Raw genomic sequence first — 22071 nt, forward strand, 5'->3', positions numbered from 1 at the left:
CTTCTGCTTACCAAGCAGATGCTCTACCACTGAGCTACCGTTCCTCCCCTGCTGGCAAGTACTGAATTTTTTAACTTGTTAGCAATGATTGCTGTAAGTACACAACAGAAGATAATTCTTGAGAAAATACATTGCAAAGCTATCAATTAGATACAGAACATGACCACATTTCATTAACAAGGCCCACCTACTTATCCAAAGCTATCCAAAATACAGTCACAGAAGGTTAATTATAGTGCATTATTTGAAATAGTTAAATAATTTTGGAAGTACATTAGAAATAGTGAAATAATTTTAAAAAATTTTGTGTTCTGAAAAACTGAAAGATTTTGACTGATGCTCACCAAATGCACAATCGCCATAATTGCTTATGTAGCTGTTCAACCTTTGGCCTGAGGAGAAACCAAAGTGCCACCTCTGCATTATCATCTGAAAATATCACTTCCTGCCACCTGATTCTCAGTCATCTTCTTAGAGAAACTATCTACCAAGGCAAAATCAACACTGGCTATTGCTAATTCAACATTCTTGCACTGTTCCAAAGTGTGTGAGTTGATTGGACATAATCAACTACTTCCTCTGCAGGAACTGAGGCAATTAAAGACAGTTCTTCCCTGAAGTGTTTAGAATTCTCCTTCATCTCCCAACTGCTCTACCAAGAAAAATGTTTAGTCACTCTGTCTGTAAATAGTACGGAGGGACAATTCCTTTTCCACCAGGCTTCAGATCTGTGTGAAAAAAATTCAGATCTTTGTGAAAGCCTCAATTATTTATAGTTCTGACTTCATACAACGTACACATTAGTACTTCGTCACAAGATCTTGACTCCCCCGATTATTTGCTGCTATCAGAGGTGATGGAAGAGCCGCATGGTGCAGAGTGGTAAAGCTGCAGTATGCAGTCCTAAGCTCTGTTCACGACCTGAGTTCAATCCTGGCGGAAGCTGGGTTCAGGTAGCCGGCTCAAGGCTGACTCAGCCTTCCATCCTTCCAAGGTCGGTAAAATGAGTATCCAGCTTGCTGGGGGGAAAGTGAAGATGACTGGGGAAGGCAATGGCAAACCACCCTGTAAAAAAGTCTGCCGTTAAAACGTTGTGCAAGCAACGTCATCCCAGAGTCGGAAATACTGGTGCTTGCACAGGGGACTGCCTTTACCTTATCAGCTAAGCACTTGCACTGTTTGTGTGGTAACAGAGACTGAGGCTAACATATGGTGCACATCATACTTGCTTTCTGAACAATGGTGCAGCCCTCAGAAACCTACACTTCCAATCATTCTCAAATGCACAGCAGCTAACACAGAGAGAGCCACACACAATCAGATTCAGCATTTAGTGTTAAGCTGAAAACTGGCTTCAAGCTACTCTTACTAAGCACCAAATTAGACAGTATCCCTACGGCCACCATTAGAATCGGCCACCATTTTAAAGTCATTTTGAAATGCTGAGAAGCACTCTTGCTCCCTCCCCCACTGTTTCAAGTGCCAAAATAGCTGTGTGGATCAAACACCATCACATCTATTTTGGTCCTGAGGTGGTAGTTGTTAGTAAGTGGCTAACAGTCTTCAGTACAATGCAGGCTATTCATCACCATTATTTCAAGAGTTACCTTTGTTACTTATAACAATGGCAGTGTCTTCAGTCATCTGCCAACTATGTCCTGTTATATACATCCTCCCCATTAGGGGAGGAGTTGTGAATCAGTAAAAGAGCCTCTGCTTTGCCCACAGAAAGCTCCAAGTTCAATCCCTGGCAGTTAAAGAAACAACCAGTAGGTGAAGTAAGAAACCTTTATCTGAGACCTTGGAGAGCTGCTGCCAGTCTGAGTAGACAATACTGACTGTGATGGACCGAGGGTATGATCCACTATAGGGCAGTTTCATGTGTGTTCATATTGGCAGCATCAATATGATCTTTTTTTGCTATGTGCAGCTTTGCAGGGTCAGCTATTCATCCTGTCTGTATATCTGTGGAGACTGTCAGGGTCTCTTCCTCTCCAGTTCTTCATGTAAATACCATGCCATTTGCCTCAGTCATTTCTCCTTATGTATGACAGCAGAAGTCAAAAGAAAAAGAAATGCAGACATGCCTTACTACTATGAAACACCATTTCTTTCTCTGCAACAAAGATCAAACAAGTCTGCTACACCTTTCATTTGGAACAAAAAATGCATCACTACTTGAAAATGTGTGCATATCTATCTATTGTATCAAAAATGTGTAATTTGCAGTGTCGTTGCCCATCACATTGTTATCTTGCCCTTCTTTCAAGGGGCTCAAGGTTTTCTCCTCCATTTTTCCTCACAACAACCTTGTGAAGCTGGCTAGAGTGACAGAGTGATTGGCTCAAGGCTACCCACAGTGCAATCCTTAAGCAGAGTTACTCCCTTCACATCCTATTGACTTCAAGTGATATTAGTAGCGTGTGAGGATTGTGCTGCCAATGAGTTTCATGGCGGAATGGAGTTTTGAATTACAGTCTGACACTTTAACCCACTTTAACCACACTTGTTCTGCTAACAGTCCAGATATCTAACAATAATATTTTCAAATAATATTTTCAAATATTTTCTTCTTTCCAGAGATCCTGCAAAAAAATTTCTCTGGACACAGAAATGCCTATAGGAAGACAATCACAGGACTAAACTGGATTTCTAAAACTTCAAAAGAAAACTAAATACAGATTCTTCTTGAAAGGTAAATTACCTCATTTGTTTTGCTGGATGGGAAGTGCCAATCAAATTCAATTCCCACATTCAATTCCGTCCTCGCAGTACAATTTAGAGATAGCTTCTCTCCTGCTGCCAGCTCTACTTGATGAGGAGGATTTATAGTGAGATCATGAATTTTATAACCTAAGAGGGAAGAAGCAGGAATAAATAAGAAACTCTTCAAGATAAACCCTCGCACAGTAGGTTAGATTAAATAGAAGCTTCAACTAGAATCCTCCATTTACACTACCTGGTGGATTTTATGCTTTATACTTTAGATATCACCAACCCTCCAAACCTAAAACACACTTAGGAATAACTCTTTAACATTCCATTAATATATACATTATTATATTATATTATATTATATTATATTATATTATATTTAAACAATATACACTCAATCCTCTCTGTCCTTTAAGTCAGCAAGAAACAAAAAAGGAAATGATAATCCAGATAAGAATCCAAAGTCAATCATGTGAGGAATAAGGAATGCCCTTTCCCAAGGCTGCCTCTTTCCATTCTTTTACTCTTTTTTCTTTTGACTTAGTCCATACTTTTGGCAGTTTCCAGTAAGTTATAAATAGTTTGTCAATTTGGACTGTTTTCTTAGTTCAGCAATATCCTGAAACTGGGAGAAGGATCTCCTTGCACTGGAATGGGCAAAGCTCTACCTAATTTAAATAGCCCAGTTCAGGCAGTGGGTGGGTTGGATCCAGAAGAAGATTTCTGTGAACTGAAGAGGGGTGTTATTGCTCCTTCCTGCAACATGTATCTGAAGAAGTGTGCTTGCCCATGAAAGCTCATATCTTGAATAAACGTTTGTTGTTCTTAAAAGTGCCACTGGACTCAAAATCTTGTTCTACTGCTTCAGACCAACATGGCTGCCCATCTGGATCTAACCTCAGGAGGAGATTTTTGGAAAACATTTTGGGTTGCAGTGGGAGGGGTGGGAAGTCATATTCTATACATGGCTATTCCTTGTGTTTGTAGAATTACCTCTGGATCCAACTCAGTGGTAAGGAATGCAATGCTTTCACAATGCCTTCATTAATGGAGAAAGGCATTTTCTCAGTTTACAAGTCTATTCAGTCTACATAGAACAATTAAAGGTACAATCCCTCAAGCACAGCAACAAGCCATGGTTTCTAGTTTTGTGATCAAGTCTACAGAGGGCAGATCCTTGGTCTTTTGCATACCCTTCCTTTCCCTCATGCACCCTCTAACTACTCTACAATTAAAGATTTCCTCTTGCAAAGCAAACTATAGTTTGTTGTTACATCCAAACCGCATAATAGTCTGTCCTCTGTCTACCAATCAGCATTAAATCAGTCTGGCATCCTGGTTTGCAGGAAAGAGGGAGTTTGTGGTTCAGAAATAACGACAATTATACATTGCCATGAAGCAGAAGACTTTTATTATCAAGCTGTACACAAGGGAAAGAGAATTCTAAAAGGGTAGGTGTGTTAATCTGCTGTAGCAAAATAGCACCTTAAAGACTAACAACATTTGTTTCAGTGGAAGCTCTCAAGAGTCAGAGCTCAGAGGATAAAGTGGAGGAGGAGGAAATGTCATAAAATGCTTTGGATCCCTACTGGGGGGGGGGGGGAAAGTGGGGGTATATATATCTAAATAATACCTAAATAAATACAAAACATGAAAATGTGAAGTTTCCTGTTCAAAGGTAGAAGTTCTTCTTAAAAATATTAACTTATGAAAAAACTGAGATAAGGATAGTAGCTTTTGCTGCCTCCACTAGCCATCCACATTGTCCAACTGTATATGAGTTTAATCTAAGGAATGGTGGTGATTATGCTTTAGTCTCTTAAAGACAATGTAACCAATGCATTTTCATACTGTCATATATTGCCTTCACTCCATTACAGGTAGGGTCGCCAACTTCCAGGTAATGCCTGGATATTTCCCAGAATTACAACTGGTCTCCAGATAACAGAGTTCAGTTCCCCAGGAGAAAAGACTTTGAAAGTTGGACTGTATGGCATTATACCTTGCTGAGATCCCTCTCCTCCCCAGGCTCCACCCCCCCCAATCCCCAGGTCTTTCCCATCCTAGAGTTGGCAACCCTAGGATGGATCCTATGACTCACTTCTGTTAAACTGGATCCTATAACTCTCCTCTACTAAGTTGTCCTTCAACAGAGAAAGACTTCCTCCAATGGTGATTAACTTCTGCAGTGGAAAAAGACTCCATCAAAGGGAGCATTTCTATGTTTAAGGAAGCCTTAGTGAAGGGGAGTCATAGGATTGGACTTGGTGGAAGGGATTTATAGGATCCAACTCAGTAGAATCAATATATTATCAGTATAACCAATAAGATATCCACAGAATAACAAAAATCTTACCAACAACCACCACAATGAACATCATGGATTGATAGCTTTCATCATCGATCTTAGCTTTGCAGAAGACCATGCCCACGTCGCCGATCAGGATACTGGGAATAGTAAAGCCCTTCTGATTGTCCCATACAATTGATTCACCGTCAGGAAAAAATATTTTTTCTGGATACTTCTGTATAAATACCAGTACAATAATCCATTAAAGTCTTACATTGGCTAGAAGTTAACATGAACTAGTGGGGTCCATTAGCTAGAAGTTAACAAGAACTAGCCTCTTGCTACATCCTCCTTCCCCATTCCTGCATGTGATCCTTCCTTACTGTGATCCCTTCCTCTGCTGTGAATAGAAAGGCTGTGCGTTGTGATACACATCGTAATGAGGTAGATCAGGCCCCTAGACTTACAGGGCCTGATCTCAGCATCTGTATTCATTTGAACAGGGGTGGAATCCTAGCAGGAGCTCTTTTGTATATTAGGCTACTCTTCCCTGATGTAGCCAATTCTCCAAGAGCTTACAAAAAAGAGCCTTGTAAACTCTTGGAGAATTGGCTATATCAGAGGTGTGTGGCCTAATAAGCAAAGGAGCTCCTGCTAGAATTCCACCCCTGCATTTGAATACAGTTCCTTAGTAAGATCCGAAACATAAAACAGCATATCCATCAATACAACCAATACACAAAGCCATCAATACGTTTTCAAAATTACCTCACAAAAGATTAAAACTCCAGGATGTAATCCTACTGATTTCAAGCACATGCTTGACACTCTGACTCAGCAGTGGTCAAACTGTGGCTCTTGAAGTGCACTGCCTGGCTTGGAGAAGGCATTTGTCTCTTTAAATCATTTCTCCAAGCCAAGCCAGCTGGCAGCTTGGAGAATGCATTTAAAGTTGATTTCTTTCCACCTCTCTCTCCCCCATCTATTTTTCTGCCTGCCTGCCTTACAGCTCTCAAACATCTGACACTCATGTCTTGTGGCTCTCAAACATCTCAAACATTTATCCTATGTGTCTCTTACATTAAGCAAGTTTGGCCACCCCTGCTCTGACTTAAATAAATGGAAGCTAAAATTTAGGTTGTGACCAGCTGGAGCAGATCAATGATCGTGATCATTATGAATTATGATCATAATCATAATTCAGCATCATGATTCCCATAGTAGCCAACCAGATGCCCCTGGAAAGCTTACAAGCAGGGCATGGAAGCCAATATTCAGAGATACAGTCTCAGAATGTCCAGGTTCCATTTAGCAACCATAGTTAATAGAAACTGATGAACATCTCACTAGATTTTAGAGATTGACAGAAAATTAAATAAAAGGATAGAGTTGCATGAACCAAAGAATGTGCCACAAAAATACCACTTCCACTTCTTTTCAATTTAATACAAATTTGACAAAGGGTGACTAGAGGAAGGTGACTAGAGGAAGGTAACATGTTACACTGACTTACCGTATGGAGTGAAACATTGAGGGTTGACGTGGACCCAAGACATGGTATTACCACAGTTTTGTTTCCAGTTATATATACAACCCCAAGCTGGTCACTAACTGAGGTCACAAATGGAGATCTGTGATCTAGAAGATCTGCAAAATCTAAAAAGATTTTAAATACATAGTTAGATTGCAAAAACTTTTAAAAATGTTGTACATATACGTGTGTGTGTGAATCCAATCTGGTAGGTTAGAGTTTATTACTCATTACACAATAGAACTTATAAAGATTGTGAAGACAAATTGTATCTAGACTCAATTGTCCACTAACAGAAGAGGAGGTATAATTTCCACCAACTCCCCTTTCCTGCTGAAGACCCCCCTCCCCAATTTGTCCCTCATGCCATTCCTGAATGTTTCCTGTCCCCAGGAGCAGCAGTTCAAGAAGATCAGTGAGCTACAACAGGAATGGGGTATGCAGGAAAGCTTTGTTCCACAGACAAAAGTGCCTTCCATTAGTGGAAAAATTATTCTGAACTCAACTTTATGTCAATAAGCAGAGTGTTATGATAAAAGTAGATAGAAAGACTGATCCTTGGTAGAAAGTGAGGCTGTCAAAGGGACTTATCGGGGGGGACCAAAGATTTTACTGTTAGGATACTTTGAAAATCACTTTTTTAGCATGTCATAGACCTACATTTTCCTCAGAGTCTTCCTCTGCACACAAACACAAGCACCACTGTTTATTTCCTCATTACCAATTTTGTCCTTTTCTCTTAGGTAAATATTCATATCCTGATATATATGCAAAATTAGATGAAGATGTGGTTTAATATCACCGGTATTTTTATCATTTGCCCAACTGTACACTCTGGGAATGATAACCCAGTTCCACACAATCTTTACTGAGGAATAATTCACACATGTGCCCTATCTGAATATTGCACCTGTGTAGTAGAAGTGGGCGTACAGTAGGTACAAAGCAACTTCTGACAAATACAGAAGTATCTGTCTTGCCTTGTGAACAGGTAGAGCTTCCAACAACCTGGAGAAAAAACATCCTGCCCCATTAATAAAGGCTTAAAGGGATTTTTTTTGTACTAGACAAGGATGTTTTTCTCCATGCCATAAAACGCTTCACCTGCCCATTGCCCCAATTAAACCTCTATTAAAGGGGCAGGATTTTTTTTTCCTCTAGGTTGTTGGCAACCCTATGTAGAGGTAGTGAGAATTAGAGCTGCCAACCTCCAGGTGGGACCTGGAGATCTCCCAGCTGATCTCCAGCTGACAGAGTACAGTTGCCCTCGTGGAAATGGCTGCTTCAGAGGGTGACCTCTATGGCACTGAAGTCCCTCCCCAAAGTCTGCCCTTCCCTAGCTCCACTCCCAAATCTCCAGGAATTTATCAACCCAGAATTGGCAACCCTAAGAAGTGAACCATCAGAAGCTTATCGCATAATGCAAGATACACAGTTTTCTACTATGAAGTTACACTTCCAGCAGAAATTGTGTCAATTAATTCCATACCTAACTTGCAACAAGAATGGAATTAATTTGGCCAGGAGACTGAACGGATTTTAACCCCATGCCTGCTCTAATCCTTCCCTCATAATATTTTATCCAGTTTACCATGTTAACTGAAGGTGCTAAGTCCTAAAGAATTAAGCCATTACACTGATGTCTAAAGTCCAATAATACCCATTACACTTCAGAACACTGAGGAGTGGGGAATGCATCTGTAAGCAAAGATACTTATTTTCTCACAGATGATGATGAAGAAGATATTGGATTTATACCCCACCCTTCACTCTGAATCTCAGAGCAGTTTACAATCTCCTTTACCTTCTCCCCCCCCCCCTCCCAACAGACACAATGTGATGTAGGTGGGGTTGAGAGAGCTTTCCCAGAAGTTGCCCTTTCAAAGACAGCTCTACGAGAGCTATGATTGGCCCAAGGCCATTCCAGCAGCTTCAAGTGGAGGAGTAGGGAATCAAACCCGGTTCTTCCAGATAAGAGTCCACGCAGTTAACCACTACACCAAACTGGCTCTCAGATAACCAGTGGCTTTCAATGGGCACTTTAGAGAACAATCTTCTAGCCCAGTCTTATGCATCTTTACACAGAAATTATTTCCACTGAACTCATTAGGGTTTGCTCTCAAGAAAAGATACCCAGGATTACAGTCATGCAGCCTAAACCTAAATCCTACTGTATTTCATGGAGCTTGCTTTTAGGTAAACTAGAATAACATTTAAGCCTTAACTTTCAATTTCCCAACTTATTAAATAGGAAGATATCCATAACATACCATATACACTATCATACCATCAGGTAAGTGCTTACCTTGCACATAAACATAGATACTTGACCTCGTGTGGTTGTCTTGGTAAAAGCACTCATAAGTCCCCGTATCATTGCTCATTACGTTTGTAAGTGTGAATGTCTTACAGTAGATATTGTCAGTGCAGTCAGTCACCAGTAGCCGGTTTTCCAAACTACTCTGGTTATTAGGCCAATTCCATTCCAAAGCCCTTTCACCACTAGAGGGGAAAAAAATCAAAAAGGATAAACAAAAGTATACTGCAAAACTAAGGACTGGTTCACACAGTTGTGTTCACAGCACGAAGAATGTAGTATTAAGCAATCACCTGCACATGGGAATGAATCACCTAAAGTCACTTTAGCACAATGCTTCTAAATACACCAGCAACTCCCAGTGTGGTGCTTATGGGCCCAATACTGTTTGCTGAGATGATCCTAGGTGCCCACTTACTTCAGCCCCAAACAAAGCACCAATACTGACTTCCCTGATTGGAACAAGTGTTTCAAAACAGCCCAGGAGACATCATCTTTGGGTGCTCAGGGAGCATCTATTTGGGATAGAGCTGTCTCTATAAAAGGAAGGTGTTTTGGCTTGGAAGCTCCCTGTATTTTGCACCTCTCATACAAGCATTTTGTCGTGTGCCCATCACCTGATCTTAAAATTCCAGTGCTCACAGGATTAATAAGACTGGAGACCTCAAAAGACATCGCAGCCAGTCATTAGTAGTATAATCCCACGCAGAATGATTTCAATGCGTTTAGACTGGACTAACTCTGCATAGGATTGCACTATTTATGAATCAGCCGCAATGTACTTTCTTTCTTTCTGGATCTTAACAATATGCTGATAGATTCAGGTGAGTAGCCATGTTGATCTGAAGCAGCAGAAGAAAGTTTGAGTCCAGAAGCACCTTTAAGACCACAAAGTTTTATTCTGGGTATAAGGGTTCATATGCATTCTCACTTCTTCAAATACATTGAAACACAATCACCAACCATTACATATAGAAAGTGGTAAGAAGAATGGTGCCAACAAGGGCCAATTGGCACTCCAACTCAATTAAAGCAATTGATAAGACTTGTGAATAGCAGCAAATATAGCTAAGGCAATTGGTAAAACCTGAAAATAGCAGAAAGTTAGCATGCAGCATAATAAAAGTTTGCAAACAGATGTGAGAACTGAATGACATTAGCATATGCAGTGATATAAGAAACCGATGTGCTGTTAAACCCTGGGGGTTTCGCTGTCCTGATAACTTGTAATTCAGCAATCTCCCGTTCTAGTCTGTTTCTGAAATTCTTTTGCAATAAAACAGCTATTTTGAGTCCCCCTGCAGTCAGTGTCCTGGGAGGCTGAAGTGACATTAACAACACGTTGTTTTAGAAATATTTATTTTATTTATTTGTCTCGTGAATTAGCTTGAAAACCTTTGGCTCTGGGGTTCTCTTCCCTCTCCCTTCATGAATGCCGTTGAGATTGAAGACTTCCTGGTTTGGGAAGGCTTTGACAGCACCACAAAAAATGATATCCGAATGTGGGTGCCAACTGGTGTGGGGTTTTTGTTCTTGCGCACGAACCAGGATTCTAAAACAAAATTTAATGTTGACCTAGAATCCTTGTTTGAGGGCAAGAAACAAACTTTGCTTTGTTGAACCACCTGTGTTCAGATGTCATAACAAATTCTGATTAAACGGAAACCTTCCTAAACCAATCATATCACCCTTGGGTTGCCAACCTCCAGATGGTGGAGAAATACTAAGGATTGCAGTATGCAAAAGCCTGAATTATATAGAAATTACTGCAATAGCACGAAACTTAAATGAAATAGATAAGGATTTTAGTGAAAAGACTATAGAGTGCACAGAAACAAATATCTTGTTAGCCAATTAATACATTCACGCAATTTTACAAATACATACCAAGTTAGGTTCAAAAAAATTATGCAGTTCTTAACAGATCAGTTATTAATACAAAATAATTTCAGCACAGTTCATTCAGCCAGTCATCATAATAGTCCAACAGGACAGTGAAAACAGTTCAATTAAATTCATCAGTTTAGTACATCAAGTCATCCATCAGTTCAATTCATCAGTTCAAGTTCACAAGTTCACATGAGAAATCCTGGGTACAAGTCTCATTCCAGTCACCTTCATCAGTGAACCCGTTTGAAGCAAACATTTGGTCCCACCTATTTGGAAGAATTCTATGTAATGAATCCACAGGAAGTATCAATTATTTTCTGCGTAGGCACCTGCAAGGCTACACTAGGAAGGAAAAATACCACTTTAGCCGTGCTCAAAGTAAATTGCATGATGCCTATGTAGAAAATAACTGATACTCCCTGAGAGCACAAGAAGTCACAAAGCAGAAGAAGAACATGTGTTTAGGAAAGATGGGCTATATACAAAATAGTCATCATCTGCCGCCCACCCACATACCTGCAGGTAATTTGTAGTGTCTCATTTGCAGCTACAGTAAGGACAGCTTTTTGGATGCTGAGGGATGGAGGATCCAGTGAAACCGGCAAGCCTGCAAAACAGCAAAGATCAATAACTGGACGTGCCAAAGGGCAAACGGTGCTCAGTTATAATGCCATCATAGTAAGTCACGCATAACCAACTAATATGATGAATACCTGATCTATGAGAGCAAAGGGAAGTTCTGTGTTGGGGTAGGAGTTGTGCATTTTAGGGGTTAAATTGTGAAGGACAAAACCTGTGCCTTTTGCACATTATACAGAAACTCACAAGCTCTATCATAACAGGAAGAATGGGCAGATGGTCATAAGCGAGCAGCTTTGCTCTGCAATTCAAAAAGCTTGGGTGGAGTTCCTGTTTTGTTGCCTTGTGAACTTCAAGGTCTAGCTAAAGGATGTTGGGACATTGTAATGAAGTGAACCTGGCTACAGAGGATGATCTCATTCCCCAGGGAATGGTTTAAGCACTTTGGTTATTAAAAGATGTATTTCTGAAATACCATAATTTCCCATTATTTCATATTCAGTGCTCGGAATCGTTCTAAGCAGCGTTCCTGACTTAAGTTCAGTTACTCATGTTTACTAGAATGCTTCCTTTCTTACTTAAGAGTCTAGCATGTCTGAGAGCTGAAATTCTGACTTAGGTGGGCAGAGCAAACTGCATGGGTTAACACAACTTTTTTTCTCCACCAACTGTATTTCATAGAGCCTTGGTGTTCCTTGAAACTGATCAGCAGTTCTGCAATTGGAGAATCAGTAATGACTGCAATGTCTGCCATTACTGATCTTGTTTTGCAATACGCAACAAAAAAAGAAAGGTGTTGGACACACTCTCAGATATCCTGGATAGTGGTAAAGCCCAACAGGCCGGACTACAGTCTCAAAGGTACTACCCATGCACCACAGAAATCTCCCACAGAATTGTTTGCAATACAAAGGGCAGATGACTACAGGTCCCTCAGAAGAAATAAGTAATATGGAAAGTACTCCGCAAAATGAGAATATGGTCATAAGTGGGCAGCTTTGCTCTGCAATTCAAAAAACTTGGGTGGAAACGTCTGGGTTCAAGGTCAGACTGATCAGCATAAATATATATATTCTGCAGGCAGTTCTTTTACAAAAATAGTGCCTCGCTTGAGACAGTTTCTAATACCAGGAAAAAAAAGAAGATTGTATCTGTGCATGAACAGAATGCATTTCTTCCAGTGAATAACTATAAACCAAGGGAATCAAATTCATTAGTTACAAGGGTCAGATCTGACATAAATGGGACCTTGTCTCCCCACAACAGACACCCTGTGAGGTAGGTGGAGCTGAGGGAACTCTGAGAGAACTGTGAGTGACCCAAGGTCACCCGGCAGTCTTCATGTGGAAGAGTGTGGAATCAAACCTGCTTCTCCAGATTGTCCACCACTCTGAACCACTACACCACACTGGCTCTCTTAATTAACAATCCAATTGCTCATGATATTAATGATCCAACTGCTCATGACCTGTCCTGAAAAGGTCTTGGATTTTACTTACAACATATACAGCACAGCTGAATGTGCAAACCAGTTCACGTGCACTGCCTATCACAACAATCCTATAAGGTTGCTCAGGATTATCAGCCCCTTGTTGCAGATGGCAGGTGCTGAGGCTGAGAGAGAGAGCAGACACCCAGTGAGTTCACAACAGAAGATAGATCGGAACCTTCCACAGAAGACAGATCTGAACCAGGAACTTCCTGGTTTATAAGCCAGTCTCTCAGTCACACCAGCTCACAACTAGAGCAACACTGGCCACTACAAACATTAGGTAAATAGAGACCTAAACAGAATTAACCACTCTATTAACCAAGTAGTATGGAAAGTACTCCGCAAAATGAGAATATGGTCATAAGCGAGCAGCTTTGCTCTGCAATTCAAAAAACTTGGTAATGGACTCAGAAGGATTAAAGAAGCATTCCCCTGATCCAGCAAGGACTCTCCCTCTTTGAGGTGAGAGCAGGGGGATTTAAACAGAGGCTAGATGGCCATCTGACAGCAATGCTGATTCTGTGAAACTAGGCAGATCATGAAAAGGAGGGCAGAAAGGATTGTATCAGTGCTGAGTTCTCGTGGCCCTTTCTTACACGCCCAGGGAAATGCTGAACACCACTTTGGAGTCAAGCAGCAATTTTTCTCCAGGTTAGTTTGGCCAGGGATCCTGGAGGGTTTTTGCCATCTTCTGGACATGGAACAGGGTGTACATGTGTGCGGGAGGTACTAGTGAATTTCCTGCATCATGCAGAGGGTTGGACTAGATGATCCTGGAGATCTCTTCCAATTCTATCATTCTATGGTATGTCTCACTTTAAGACTGCACTGGACTTCTTTGCGATTGCTGTCACTACATTTATCATGTTTATTATCTAACTGTAGATCAACCTACCCAGAGGTCAGAAGCCAGCAAACTTAGCTATGACTAAATGCCTCTAGAATGTTAGGTGCAACTAGTCAAGGGGTCGTTCATCACAATGGAATGCAGGAGATACTAATTGTGTCGGGCTGAACTCAAAGTGTGCTCTAGCACTAGCAGGATCCTAAGCAGGTCTGCTCTGAAGTAAATCTCATTTCATTCAATGGGGCTTACTGCCAGGAAAGTGTTCTTCTGAGTATAGCCTCAGTCATCCTCTCAATACAATGCCCAGAAACTCATTTATTTGTATCACATGAGTTTAGGGCAGGTAATACAAATGCCTCCAAATGTGCATTTGTGTCCCAAAGGGTGTCATGATCTAGTTAAGAGTTAGATTAGACACGCAATACTACAGAAAAAGAACATAAAACATTTACAAATAAAAAAGAAATGAAAAACTCAATTTAAAAAAAATGAAATGAAACAAAGAACCGGATTTCTTTCCATACAGTCATTTCCCCTTGCATATGAGAAAACTAGTAATGAGATAAAATGGAGGGAACAATGTACTCTGCTTTGGGTCCCCAACAATGAAAAATGCATGGTATACAAAAAGAAAATAAAAGAATATAAATAAATTGACAGATTCATGAACTTCTCCCCCATTGAAATGAGAAATATTGCATTTCATATGTCCAGTTTATTAGACATTATTACCAATGATGCAACTCTTAGGACAACATTAATCCCACAGAGTAACCATAATTATTTCGTTTTGTAGACTGTTGGCCACTCAAGTGATCTGCCTGCTACCAGACTGGTCCCCATAAATTGTTCCCTAGGGATGATAAAACAGGGGAAGGGAAGACCCAATAAGTCTCCCTCAAGTTCTCAGGGGAAAGGTGAGGGGGAAATGTACCAGGGACAACCTAAGCCAACCTTGTATATTTTTGGGGATCCTTCTATAGTTCTGTAAATCCACTCTTAACTGGTAGACTGACGTTTATAACTGCTTTTCTCTTATTTATCCTGTGTAACGCTTGACGTTAAGCGTTTGCTTTGCCTTACTGTAATTTGAAAAGGGGATGGGTGTGGGGAAAGATTAATTGTACTAGAGATATCGAGATACCCAGATGACCGAACAAGTCTGGGAACGACATTCTTCGCCGAGGGGGATAATTAACGATCTCTCCAGGACTCCGGAATCCTTTTACTCCGGCGCTCTACAGCCCAAGCGTGCTGGAAAACGCAGCCAGATGAGAATCCCGACGGTCTCTTGGCCTCAGTCGGTGTCACGGCCGCTCTCCCTCCCCGCAGGATCAGCGCCCGTCCATCCCCAACGTGCCACTTCTACCCGCAAGTGAGCGCAAGACGCCCCTGGCTCCGGCGACTCCCAGCGCTCGGGCGAGCCCACCGGTGGCTTGCTCTGGCGGGGAGGGCGCAGGGTGGATCACGTCCCCCTTTCCCCGAGAGAGAGACGCGACCTCCTCGGAGCTCCTGCTTCCCTCGAAGCTGCTCCTCGCCCGCCTCCAGACGGTGACCTGCAGTTGCAACCACCTCCCTCCCTCCCTCCCGCCACCCACCGCCGCGACCCCGAATGATCCCCGCGCACCTGGACGCCGCGAACCCCTCGACGCCACTTAAGCCCCCGCCGACCGCCCCGCACACGCCCGACGCGGCTCCCTTACCCGACGAGACCAGCCGCGGCTCCGCAGCGAAGCACCAGAGGAAAAGCAGCCCCGACACCAGCTTCATCTCTCTCGCCTCGCACCGCCCAAGGGGCCCCTGCTCCGCTGCAAGGAACCGCTGCGCCGCAAGCGCCCCGCGCCGCCGTCGGAGAGCAGCTGCCACCTCCCGCCCAACTTCGCTTGGGAAGCCCAATGCACACCAATCCCCGGCCGCAGCGCCTCTTCTTTGGGAGGGAGGCGGAGCTTGGCCTCATCGCCCCGCCCCCAGAATGTCTCTCGCCTGGAAGGCCCCGAGGAACCTGTGCCAGGGGTGTCAAACTCATTTGTTATGAGGGCCGGTTCTGACATAAATGAGACCTTGTTGGGCCGGCCATAAGTGTATCTATTGAAGATAAGGTAGCAGAGATAGAAAATTTATAAAGGACACAGACAAACACAAAGATTTGGGGGTTTTTTTAAAAAAAAAAACCCTTAAAATAAAACGTGCTTAAAACATTAGCACTCCTGGGTCTCAAAGGTGCTTTCTTTGTATCTCTCCCATGGGATCCCGGGAACAGAGCAAAGCAAACTCTGGCTCTTTCCTTCCTTCCCCAGGGGACCAGGAGGGGAAGGAGTCTCAGCCAACAGAAGGGAGGGAGGCTTGGCTCAGCAGCTCTGCTATGTGACTGAGAGAACCTGGCAAGGCAAGCTCTGCCTTCCCTAGAAGGCCATTGCCAGAAGATTCTTAAGAGATTTTTGCATTTAGTAGAAGCACAGGACTGGCCTATTTTGAATCTTACACTTAAGTGGCTTGAGCAAATTTGCTGTCAAAGGAATGGCTTGCTCAAAATAAAAATTTAAAATAATTAAATATAGAGAGAAGAAGAGCAATTGGCCATCCAAAAGAACAGCTTGCTTCCAATAAAAATATTGTAGAGAGCCTTAAAGGCCAGCAAACTCCAGAAGGCTTGTACATCTGGTCAAAAAAATAAGTTTGGACTGGCTTTAGCTCCTAATAGAAGTACATGCACTTAAGTGTTATTGAGTGTATTTTGGTTTATTCCAGGATGAAAGAACTTGAAGATGGTGTAGAAGAGCATTTGCACTGGGTAACAAAACGGCTGGTAACCCTGGAAGAATTGTATGAAAGATTACTCCTGAGGAAGTCCATTGACTAAATGAGCTTGCATCCGGGTACTCATAGGACTTTTTTTGTCATATTGAAATGTGAAAATGGATCTCTGTCACAATATGAAGCACAATAAGATATTTGCAAAGGTTTTTAAATTATTTTAATAAATATTGTTAGCCAGCACATCACAGTAGTTGTTTTTTTGTTATGCAGAAGGAAGCAAGAGAGAGAGAGAGAAGAAAGCAGACAAGAGCCAGTTGCTCAGATAGGAGCCCTCCAGGGGCCAGATTCGGCCCCCGAACTGCATGTTTGACACCCTTGGCCTACGCGCCATCTGCTTCAGCCTGGAGGCATCACTAAGCACCCTGGATTTACCCCAGCACTGTCTGCCTCGGCCGTGAGTACACGCACTCCATGGAGGGAAAAGTAGGAGTCAAAACCCAGCTTTTAAGACCAACTTTCCTATGCATGCATACTTCCTCGTCTGAAGAAGTGTCCATGTATACGAAAGCTTATGTTCTAAATAAAACTTTGTTGGTCTTAAAGGTGCTACTTGACTCCTACTTTGATCTACTGCTTCAGACCAACACGGCTGCTGCCCACTTGGATCTATCTTCATGAGGGAAAGGTGAGGGACAGTCATCTAGACAGCAAATCTAGACTGGTGAAAAGGGCCAGGCTGCTACTGGGACTACCTCGGTGGGAACACGTGCGGCCTGGGCTGAAGGAACTGCACTGGCTTCCAATTATATTCTGAGTTCGCTACAAGGTGCTGGTTATTACCTTTAAAGCCCTATATGGCCGAGGACCTGCCTACCTTAGGGACCGCCTCTCCCCACATGTTCCCCAGAGAGCACTAAGATCTAGCTCCCAAAGCCTTTTAAGGATCCCTGTACTAAAGGAGGCCAAACTGAAAGTAACAAGGGAGCAGGCCTTCTCCATAATGGCCCCCCACTGGTGGAATCAACTACCGGAGGAAGTGCAAGCCCTGCGGGACTTTAATAAGTTCCGCAGGGCTTGCAAAACCACCCTCTTTCTGCAAGCATATAAGGAGCCCTGAAAGCGATATCTAGCCATCGGAATACATCTATTGAACACAGCAGCTTAATTTATTGTAGTTTTAACTTTTTATGTAACTGTTTTTAAATGTATTTATTAACTGTATTTTAAAATTGTTTTATGCAAATACCATGTCTTGTTAGCCGCCCTGGGCCTGCTTCGGCGGGGAGGGCGGGATACAAATAAAAATTATTATTATTATTATTATTATTATTATTATTATTATTATTATTATTATTATTATTATTATTATTATTATTATTATTATTATCACCTAGCCTTCACTCACATTTCTCTTGAAGAGGGGAAACAAACAGCTGAAGAAACATTTAAGCAAGCCATAGGCTTGATGGCCAGGGCCCTTCTGCACAACCTTCTCAGAAGAGATTATGGATCTCTGGCTGGCACAGAGAAGACATTCATAGAAGGGGATTATGGACACCAACCAACTAGAAATCCTATTGCCAGAATGCAGGGGATAGAATAATACCTTCAGCTTGCAGCAAATCTAGACTGGTGAAAAGGGCCATCAAGTCACAGTTAATTTATGGCATCCCCGTCAAGTGTTCAAGGCAAGAGGCTCTCAGAGGTGATTTGCCATTGCCTGCCTGCCCCTGCATAGTGACCCCGGATTCCCTTGGTGGTCTCCCATCCCATTACTAACTGGGCCTGCTCTGTTTATATTCTGAGATCAGATGAGATTGGTCTAGCCTGGGCCATCCAGGACAGGGCCAAGTCAGACTAGGGTTAGGAATATAGCTAATTTAAAAGTACCTTAATTGTGGGGTACATTTCATATCACCTCCTCAATCTTGAAAGCCATGTGTAAACTTGGTCTAACCTACAGACTTTTCTAGCAATTGGAATAATTGGTTTTGTGTTTCAGGTGGTGTGGAAGTAGTAGTACCTGAACTAGGGCTGCCAACCCCCAGGGACTGGTAATTACCTGGAATTGTAACTGACCTCCAGACTACAGAGATCAGTTCGCCTGGAGAAAATGGCTGCTTTGGAGGGCGGACTCTGTAGCATATGGACCAGAGGTCCATCAGTAGCCACAGCATATTGATCGAACTCTGTCTGGGGCAGTGATGCTCTGTATTCTTGGTGCTTGGGGGGGGCAACAGTGGGAAGGTTTCTAGAGTCCTGGCCCCACTGATGGGCCTCCTGATGGCACCTGTTTTTGGGCCACTGTGTGACACAGAGTGTTGGACTGGATGGGGCATTGGCTTGATCCAACATGGCTTCTCTTATGTTCTTATTGTACCCCACTGAGTTCCTTCTTCAAAATCTGAGGTCCTCAGGCTCCATCCATCTCAAAATCTCCAGGAGTTTTTTAGACTTGGCAACCTTGCCTGTAAGTCAGTCGATCTCAAAAAAGCATACATTTTAATGCATATATTTGCCATTAAACACTGACACAAATTTGTGTGTAATAAGCATTCTGCGAATGCTTTCAGTTCAAGAAGGCTGCAGAGGTGCAGCTGTGTGAACAGGCTTCTTCAGGAGGTGGCGGGCTCTCCTTCTTTGGAAGCTTTCATACAGAGGCTTGATGGCCATCTGACGGCCATGCTGACTCTGTGAAATTAGGCAGAACATGAGAAAGGAGGGCAGGAAGGGTTGCATCAGTGCTTAGTTCTCATGGCCCTTTCTTACATGCCCAGGGAAATGCTGATTGCCATTTTGGGATCAGGCAGGAATTTTTCTCCAGGCCAGTTTGGGCAGGGGGCCTGGTTTTTGTTTCTTTACCATCTTCTGGGTGTGGAGCAGGGGTCACTGAGGGTGTGTGGGGGGGAGGTATTTGTGAATTGCCTGCATTGTGCAAGGGGTTGGACTAGATGACCCTGGAGATCCCTTCCAACTCCTTGATTCTATGTCATAGCAAAATAAAAACCCAAAGGCTAACAACATTTATTTCACTACGAAATAAGCTCATTGTGAAGTAAATGTCATGAGCCTTGACGATGCCACTGATCTGGACTTTAGTCTCTAAAGAGACTTCTTGTTTCTTAGGAATTGTTGTGCAATGGCAGGTTTATGAGATTTATTCCCAAAACATTGAGCTTGAGTTCAGTGGGTTGACCAAGAGAGAGGTGTACATCTCCCATTAGCTCACCTGTAAAGTCACTATCTCCTGTTTGCATATCTGCTTGCTCTGCTGGCCAAAAGCTCATTAAAACCAATGTGCAGGAGCCAGGTTTTCTTTTTTTGAAAGAAGCTTCAAGGTTGTGCAGGGACCAAGAGTGGGGTTGACAGCTCCCAGGCGTCCCCGATGCCCTCCTCTTCCCTCCCCACCCCTGAGTCAGTCACGACTTCTCTCTCCAGGCCTGCCCTCAGCACCTCCCTGACAGATGAGGTCTGGCTGAAGGAGTCTGGTCAGGATAGCCAGCCAAGCAGTGGGAGCAGACAACGACAAACTTTCTTTTGTTTGCTTAATTGCTGGAACAACCACTTGAGAGCAGGAAGGGAGATACTGGCACAGATGTTTGCAGCTCAGCATCAACTTTTTTTCTCCTGGGCTTTTGGGGCAATATGAATAACTCCCCGTTTCCATCTTGCTGACCAGGCACAGAAATTTTTGGAGAGGGGGCATCAGCTCGGGAGGCTGTCTCTACTGTAATCTGTTCTAATATTAATTGCAGTTTTCACCTGCTTTTTGTTGCTATGCAATGCCTTCTACCTTTGTCAACTTTTTCTCATTATGGCATTTCAAAACTTAGACAATTTGGTTGTTTTAGACCAGGGTGGCCAATAATGTGAGAGCCAAATAGAATAAACATCAGATGTTTGAGAGCCACAAGACATGAACATCAGATGTTTGAGAGAGAAGGATGGAAGGAAGGAAAATAGATGGGGAGGGAGGGGAGGTGGAAAGAAAGCAACTGTAACTTTAAATGCATTCTCCAAGCCACCAGTTGGCTTGGCTTGGAGAAGTTATTTAAAGAGAGAAAAGCCAGCCAATGGGCAGTGGGAGCTTCCAGATGTGTGATATGTGTGAAACACCTACATGTGGCTCCCAAGCCACAGTTTGGTCAGCCCTGTCTTAGACCAATGAGACTCAGGAAGAAGAAGATATTGGATTTATATCCTGCCTTATACTCTGCATCTCAGAGTCTCAGAGCAGCTCACAATCTCCTTTACCTTCCTCCCCCACAACAGACACCCTGTGGTAGGTGGGACTGGGAGAGCTCTTACAGCAGCTGCCCTTTCAAGGACAACTCCTGTGAGAGCTATGGCTGACCCAAGGCCATTCCAGCAGCTGCCAGTGGAGGAGTGGGGAATCAAACCGGGTTCTCCCAGATAAGAATCTACGCACTTAACCACTACACCAAACTGGCTCTCTGGCATGCTACCTGTGGCTCTTCTGAGCACTATTCTCCTTGTGGCAGCTGTCCCATTGATTTAGAAATCATTATTATTGTGAACCGAGGATAAAAGTAATAGCCTTACATTTAAAACACGACACAGCTTGTCCTTTATAATTATATCAAGGTTATGGAGATACAGGGTTTCTGTGTGAAAGCAGATCAACAGATGCAGCTGAATGCGGTGGTGCTATAAGGCACACCACTGTGAAATACTTGCCCACAAAACAAAACTCATTCTAAGTAGAAACTCAACAGAGAGAGTGTGCGCTTTTAACCACACCTCCTCCTGCAGAACTAGAGTGCTCAAAGGGAACTTTTTTAACACAGAGAAGCATTTTTAAACATCCCACTTAATAAGAGGTTCCGGAGAACATGACTGCTTGTGCACTGCTTTGTGACTTAAATCTGAGTAGTTACAAGCCCTTCTTCTCACTCCAGATACAAAAGGGCTGGCTAAGGTTCAACAGGGGTAGGGGGAGCCCGCTGGACATGCTCAGAAGCACTCCGGTAATTCAAGGGTTATTATAATGATATATTATTGCTTGGGTTGGTATGCACTGACACAGACAGTTCTTTTGCCGCATCGACAGTTTTTTACTTGCGTAGTTTTCCATTTCTGTAATTCTAGCCCTACACTGTTTGTATTTATTAGGGACCTCTTTGCTTTTCATATCTTGCAATCTGGATTGAGTCTCACTGAGAAAGGTGGGCTATAATAACATAAAATAAGCACCTGATTTAAGACAAGAAGATAGAACCACTGCCTTTTCTTTCCTATCATGTTCCTACTTAATACAGTTATCAGGATGGAGGGTGGGAATCTGAGTATCCTTGAGCTCTGAGATTAGTGACTGTAACAATAGGAAAGGATTAAATAAATAGTTTACCAAATTATTAAATATATAATTTACCAAACCTTTAACAAAAATAGTAAAGGTCCATGCTAAAGGTGCCTGTAGAGCAAAGAATACGATAACTGCAATAAATCCAGCTGCATCAAGTGAGTCCGACATGTTTACATTTCAGGGAAAGGCACATCTATCATTCCTATCACCCAACGAAAAAAATCCCTCCTGATACCAGCTATCCACTTTGCGATCAGCTTTGAAACTCAGCAAGAAATGTGGACTTGAAGTGCAACAAATAAAGTACCCAGGCCACCCTCTCATAAG

General features: G+C 42.7%; 1 protein-coding gene across 1 annotated transcript in view; it reads right to left on the bottom strand.

Annotated features, from left to right (window-relative positions):
• Positions 1-15439, bottom strand: part of KDR (kinase insert domain receptor) — a 66488-nt gene extending 51049 nt beyond the window's left edge. Inside the window, exons 1-6 of the mRNA XM_060246377.1 lie at positions 15365-15439; positions 11260-11350; positions 8842-9038; positions 6519-6661; positions 5072-5240; positions 2705-2853 (exon numbers count right to left, since the gene is read on the bottom strand). Coding sequence (XP_060102360.1) covers positions 2705-2853; positions 5072-5240; positions 6519-6661; positions 8842-9038; positions 11260-11350; positions 15365-15431 — 816 coding nt within the window. The 5' untranslated portion in view covers positions 15432-15439. The remainder of the gene's footprint in view (positions 1-2704; positions 2854-5071; positions 5241-6518; positions 6662-8841; positions 9039-11259; positions 11351-15364) is intronic.
• Between the last annotated feature and the right edge of the window lie 6632 nt (positions 15440-22071).

This window comes from Heteronotia binoei, chromosome 9, assembly GCF_032191835.1.
Source record: "Heteronotia binoei isolate CCM8104 ecotype False Entrance Well chromosome 9, APGP_CSIRO_Hbin_v1, whole genome shotgun sequence".
In the NCBI taxonomy this organism is placed as follows: domain Eukaryota; kingdom Metazoa; phylum Chordata; class Lepidosauria; order Squamata; family Gekkonidae; genus Heteronotia; species Heteronotia binoei.